General features: G+C 34.5%; 1 protein-coding gene across 2 annotated transcripts; it reads right to left on the bottom strand.

The window, feature by feature from the left end:
* Window positions 1-180: 180 nt before the first annotated feature.
* LOC111387293 ((DL)-glycerol-3-phosphatase 2) lies at window positions 181-5632 on the bottom strand. 2 transcript variants are annotated; one of them, XM_023011842.1, is made up of 6 exons: window positions 5480-5631; window positions 3643-3867; window positions 2789-2849; window positions 2535-2682; window positions 2205-2284; window positions 181-606 (listed from the first exon to the last, which is right to left on the bottom strand). In XM_023011842.1, the coding sequence occupies exons 1-6, from the start codon at window positions 5544-5546 to the stop codon at window positions 474-476; spliced, it is 714 nt and encodes a 237-aa protein (XP_022867610.1). In that variant the 5' UTR covers window positions 5547-5631; the 3' UTR covers window positions 181-473. The 2 variants fall into 2 exon arrangements, with proteins under 2 accessions (XP_022867610.1, XP_022867611.1); XM_023011843.1 differs by having other exon boundaries at window positions 512-640; window positions 5480-5632.
* Window positions 5633-6618: the final 986 nt, after the last annotated feature.

Here is a 6618-nt window from a genome sequence, read left to right as displayed (position 1 = left end):
ATTAATAATTAAATAATAAAAAGATCATAACAATTAACAATTATATTTCATTTCACTGTAGATCCAATAATTTGGAGACGCGTATCGAACCTCACCTAACAAGATTTCTTCATAAAGTTTTCTCATAAGTTATGATAAACCATCAATCATTTATGTATGACATGAGGCCAAGTCACCACAAAATCAAGAGAGCAAAATGTTCAACTAATTGTGATTGCTCACGAGAAAAATAGCAAATATATAGTACAATCTCATTGACTCTAGAAATTAGTGTTCTTTCTGCATAATCTGAAGTTCACACATATTCCATAATATAGTTATGGATAATTAATGGATGCTCAATTTGCAGTCTTAACTATACTTGTAATTTGAAAATCAATGCAGTGCATATGCGAATAAATTACCATGAATTACATCTCCAAAACAACTTCATTCACTGGGGTTTGATGGTGGACAAAGAAGAAATAGTGTGATTAGCACGCTGCATTCTGAAAAGGAGGCAGACCCCAATCACCTGGGTTAAAATCCAATAGGGAGCTCAGAACCTGATCGGCAGTTTCGTGGAATGAGCTATCCAATCTTGAATCTGGAACCATGACTACTGACCTGAATGTAATATGTGTTCAGACCACAGAATCACCTAAATAACATTAAAGCCTTATTAAAGTAATTTTATGCGCTCTCAGCTACAGACTGACAGAAATGCGTGATAAACATTAAAAATCGTTAATGCTTAACCCACAACAAAGTCTTATTTGCACTTTATGTATAAAGAATAGAAAAAGTTCGATGAAAATATCATCAAGGGTACCAACCATCAGCAAAGGTGGAAAAGAGAAAACGTAAAGGTGGGACAAGCATATATATGTAGATGATAGCAATAATGCAAGAGAACCCCATTGACTCAAAGTGATTAAGAATGATTCTTCTTTATTGATGGTTATCGGCCTTGTATCCACATCCTTACTTCTTTTTCAGCCAAATCCTAATTTCATTTTGCTTCTCCCAATCGTCGAGCCAGATTGACTCAACTCTTTACCCTGCCCCTAACCTCTCACTTCGTTTCGTTCTTCTTATATACCGTCCCTATAATGAAGACATCAGGTCTGGCCGAATTTCCTAAATTCCCATCACCAATCCTTCACCTTTCCACGGTTTGAATTTTCCTGTCGTTTTGGTCATCATGGTCTATGGGGAAGAAATAAATGAATGAATGTTCCTTTGAAAAAATGTAGAATAATACACCTACCAAGACAAAAACTAATTATGAGTCTCGTAGGTAGAAGTATTGAATCGATATAAGATCTCATATTGACATCTTGATACACTGATTTACCATAATAAATAGAGTCAATGGTGACTCCACTTGGAAATAACCCAGTCAATCAAGGATTTTAATTTTTATGATAGGCTTAGCTTTAAAATGCTAGCGTTCGGTTCAAATAAGTTAAGTGCCTTCAATCGATTCACTTAGGTGATCTCCCCTTATCTTTCTATTGTTTAGAGTTGTTTTTGTTTAACATTAGAAAGCAGCATCGGCCAAGCAAAAAGAATGACTAAGAAATTGACTACAAAGGGAATCAATGATTCTTATCCGACTGACTTCTAGCTAGGGACATGTCGATTGCACACTGGAAGTTGATAAGAACAGAAAGACAATGCCTCCTAACCTAAGTGGGCCTACCACCAAATAATTGGTCTTGATCGGGCAGGAGCTGCTTTAATTTGGCAACATACTTGCAACATAAAGTGGTAGTTGTCATTTGGAAGGAAAAGCTTTTTTTTATATATTGTATACACAGTGTTCCAAACCTGTCAGTCCTAATGAAAAAAGCCTTTCTATCTTATTAGTCAAGCCTAAACGTCCTTCTTGAACATTAAAGCGTTAACGCTCCTTTATTATGATTATAATTTGAAGTCAAGGAAACTCTATCACGATATTAGGAATCTAGGCAAAGTTCAGGACTATAATATGGAAATATGAGTAGCAACTTTCCATGAATTTTCTCCTAGTATCAAAGGGCATTTAGCAAAATCGAAATTTGTTATGCATTTTTTAACTGATCATTCTTTGTAAAAGACCAATCCGTTTTCATCAGAATCAAATATTCAAATTGTACTCTTCCAACTTGTTCCACATACGAACACGACAAATATCATCATAAAATCTTGTATGGGCAAGAGAATGATAAACAAAAACTTACATGCCAGCATTCTTAGCTGCTAGGACACCTGACGGTGCATCTTCAAAAACAAGAATCGAGTGTGGATCAACTGGTCCACCCTGCATACAAACAAATTCATGATCGCAACCAAAAAGCTTTTATAAATCTAAATACTAAATAAAAATTATGACAATGAACCTTGTTTTAATGGTTGAGATCCTGAGACTTTGTCTTAGGTTCAAGTCTCATTGTACCTTTGTTTAATTTGTTATGCATCCCACATACATGTGGATTCTATAATTACTAGTTATTGTTGATATTGCCTTGGCACTTTGTAATTGTTAGGCTAAAGTGCTACCTAGAGCGTACCTCAAATCTTTTCGCTGCTGCAAGGAAAATATCTGGTGATGGCTTCCCTTGTTTAACTTCAGGATCATCACCAAGAACGATATGATGCATCAGTGAGAAAAGCTCACCATGTCTTTGGGTTTTCAATTGAAAATGCCTTCTATAAGAACTGTAGGATGCATTATAATAAATTTGCTCATTTGACAATTTAATTACAGTTAACACTACAAAACCTCAAATATCTCGTATATTTAAATAGAAAACAATCATCATACCCTGTTGCAACACAAATTGGTATTCCATTTTCATGGAGGTGATGAATCAAACGTTCAGCCCCTGTAAGTAGAAGATTATGTTTTAAAAGATGGAAAGAAAAGAGAAAGCAGTGACGCGTGTAGAATTAAAAATATATATAAAAGAAAAACTTCACAAAGGCCTCACATATGTACATCCACAAGAGTCAAAAAAAGAAAGGACCATTCATATGGAAATCCCTAAATTTACTTCTTTACTGAAACTTCAAGGAAAACATCAATTAATCTATAGCTAGTATTCATGCATTTGCAAGTAGGGCATCAAAATTCAGAAAATTGGAGAAGATACAGCAGAAAATAAGAATTTTAATACGAAAATTCAGGAAACATTTCTTCTTCTTTTGTTTCATCTTTTTGTTGAGTGCAACTAAAAAATTTGTTAATCTCTAGATTCTAGTTCCATCACATCAATCATAAGAATATCCTACACATCCAAAATAGAAAGCTCCTACACTTGTCTCCATTGCAGAACTAAGTTGTAGCTAAAACTATAAACTCGATAGTCAAAACTCTATAATAATTTCAACTGCAAGTGCACTAACATCCAGTACCACTGTTGACATCAAAAAAATAAACGATGGCCATACTTCTTTCTGAAATCAACTCTGGGCTGCATAAGAAACTGCTGACAACAGATGATATTCTTGCCAAAAGTTGATTGACGCTTGTTTGGAATTACAAACACGTTACATGCATTCCTATCAGTTAACATGTGCAAAAGCACATTTATATATGACGCAAGAGAAAGAAGAGAGAAGAAGCAGAGAAATGAAAATGATTAAGAATATAATACATCATGCATTAATACACCAAACCTGGCATGAGTTCACTTGTTGGGAACATATTGCGCAGCATTTCCTCTCTTTCTACAAGAAAATCTTCTGCTGAAAGTGAATCAACAATTCCAGTTTCTTCCACAAAAACCCGAGCAGCTTCTATTGCCTTCATCCCCATCATTTTAGCCTTAAGAGACCAATCAAAAGTCTTATTGTACCTAGAAAGTATAATCTCCTGGACTTCAGTGTAAAACTTCTCTGTGTCTGAAGAAAATTATAAAAACACTATAATGCTTTGGTTTCTTTAATTACTGATTAGCCACATAGCTTTCAACTATGCAACTATTAAAGCAAATCACTTTATAGCATCCTCATTTTCCAAAAAACAAGGACGGAGACTGAAATTGAAAAGACACAAACATCCATCAATAAGGTAAAGCCCCAGAGACCTTCCATTACAAAGAAAACGGAAAATGGGGATACTAATGAAAATAAATATAAAGATGTGAAAATGGGATAAGTGGAGGAGGGTCTATTAAGTACATCAAGATCATTCATCAAAAAACTGGAATTCTACATATTAATCTGCAAGCTTATAACTACTGTACCACCTCTCACTCTATATAAACATGCTACACCATCCAAATTGAGAAAATAAAAATTGGTAAAAGGACAAATTAAAGAAAAAAATCTCCATCATATGAAAGGAAAACATAAGTTAAACCAACAGTAAAAAAATACTTAAATTTCCCTCAAATAAATAGTAAATGCATGATTTACACAATTTTACAGCATGGGTGGAACAATCATGCTGTATTCTAATATGGATGCTATAACTTCACTTCTAGAAACTATAGTCTTCCAGTGAAAGTGCTTGATACATGTTTGGAGAAGGTATATAACCCAAAAAAAGAAAAAAAGAAAAAAAAAATTGTGTATCAAAGTTCAAACGGTAAACAACAGAGATTCTCTTTATTTAGCAGCAAACTATGGCTCGCCAATATGATCTGTAAACAGCATATTGCTTCCTTATCCACATTATATAAGAATGCAAACCTCGAGAAGTACTGTATACTTCATTGGACATCAAATCAAACAGAAACATTTTTCCTTAATCTTTTATAACTGTAGATAAGGTTTGATATCACTGTTGTCTCATTGTAGGAGCACTCAAACACAAACAAAGTGCTATGAGATATAAGTTAGAAACAATTCTACACTATCCCAAATGAACATTCAACTTTTAAATTTTTTCCTTTTCAGCTAATAATATCAGAAAACCCGCATTTTCACCAACCCACTTATGCTGTATTGCATCTAGTTTTCCATCATATTGTTCAATAAAACATTCTTCTAAATTGTTCAAAGCGAATTTTTTTTCCTTTTTTTTTTATTACTCTGGTTAATCCAGGAATGTGGTTAGTAATCAAGTCCATTATGTTTCCAGTTCAAAGTAGGCTTCGTCAGTGCATACCGTACTCATTTTGAAAATATTCAACTAGCAAAAAACTCCTAATCAGAAGCTGAATCCAATTAATTTTGACCATGTCAAAGGAGTTTTTTTTTTTTTTAAATGGGAAAGAGAATAAAAACATTTTGGACAACCATACGAATTTCAAGACTTTCTCGGGGTTTATCATTCCTTTTTTACCATAATTCAACCAAACAGAATCTTTACTCAATAAAGCTCAGTACAGTAGGGCTAAAATGTTAATCAGTGCAAAACAATCAACTCATCAATCAAGTATCGAGTGTATAACCCCGGAAATATCGTAGTTAAATGTTCATCAGTAAATAATAATAATAATAATCAACTCAATCCATTGTCGCCCAAATTATCGCACGCTTACTAAAATGAATAGATAATGGTGTTTACCGAGTAAGAGGCCATCCATGTCGAAAATGACGTTAGTGATTGATACCTTTCCGTTTGGATTCGCCATTAATATTGAGAAATTGAACAGATCTCGTTCTTACTGCTTCCACAGAGACAGAGGTATAGCAGATTCGTGTGGTCGGTGACTCGAACGTTCAATTCATTCTTTTCGCTTTTAAGAAAATTGCATCGTTAGTCTCAATTTATTCGCCTTATAGTAAGTTGACCCCCTAACTATTTCTTTGGACGGTGCAGTATAGGAAAATATTGATCACCAATAAGTGAAAAAGAAATGAAATAGAGAGAGAGAGAGAATCTACCAACCATTCCATTCTTAGTTCATTCGTGCTCCCTGTCTCGACTTGGGGATAGGGATATAAACAGGGGTGCCACATAGCGCCCCTGTTTTCACCCCTGTCCCCAAGCCGGGACAGGGGGTTTAATCCTTCTTAGTTAACACTATCATCCCCAAATTGCCATCCTTGATAAGAGGTTGGAGTCGGAGATTGCAAGAGATTGATAAGAAGTGTTGTGATAAGAAATGAAGTTAATGAGTGAGGCGACGAGAATTGGGAAATATTAATGTTGATCGATTAGAGTGTGGCATTGGACAGTAAACAATAGTGTTAGGAGTCGAGAGTGCGCACTTGAGATGTTGCAATCTATTTTCTTTATCTTTCCATTTTATTATTTATTTTTAACTAAAATTACTTGTAAAATATTTATTTTTTTACTACAAATACTTGTACATTATCGAATTTAAGTCATGGGGATTGTGTAACTTCTCTTAACGGTCTAATGAAAGAAAAATTGACCTCCTAGAACTCGTGTACTACAATTAAGACGTAGTCAATTTTTTTAGGAAAGTAGGGACAGTCCATCGGGCTTAATTTTACGGCACTAGATAGATAAGCAGATTATTAGACTGAAATATTCACGAGCTTGTATTTCATTGATTAATCTTGTTAATATGGCAACCCAACTATATCAAGGAGAAATTAGGCCCACCACTATTAACCTACCAGTGATGGTAAAAATCTACGCGCCCACCTTGCCTTGACAGGTTGACAGGGCGGAGCGTAACTCTTCATCCTGTAAAGAGAAAAAATAATAAGAAATTTTAAAAAAATAAGTGGGAT

Source organism: Olea europaea, unplaced genomic scaffold, assembly GCF_002742605.1.
Source record: "Olea europaea var. sylvestris unplaced genomic scaffold, O_europaea_v1 scaffold398, whole genome shotgun sequence".
In the NCBI taxonomy this organism is placed as follows: domain Eukaryota; kingdom Viridiplantae; phylum Streptophyta; class Magnoliopsida; order Lamiales; family Oleaceae; genus Olea; species Olea europaea.
Note: the sequence above shows the minus strand (reverse complement) of the source record. Positions and strands in the feature narration are given on the sequence as shown.

Bases quoted from the DNA above. Each gene is read 5' to 3' on its own strand.
- LOC111387293 (XM_023011842.1), bottom strand. From the start codon at position 5,546: ATGGCGAATCCAAACGGAAAGGTATCAATCACTAACGTCATTTTCGAC. The intron at 3,868-5,479 runs GTAAACACCATT...AATTTTCTTCAG, and splicing joins CATGGATGGCCTCTTACTCG to ACACAGAGAAGTTTTACACT. The intron at 2,683-2,788 runs GTATGATGATTG...TGCATCCTACAG, and splicing joins CCAATTTGTGTTGCAACAGG to TTCTTATAGAAGGCATTTTC.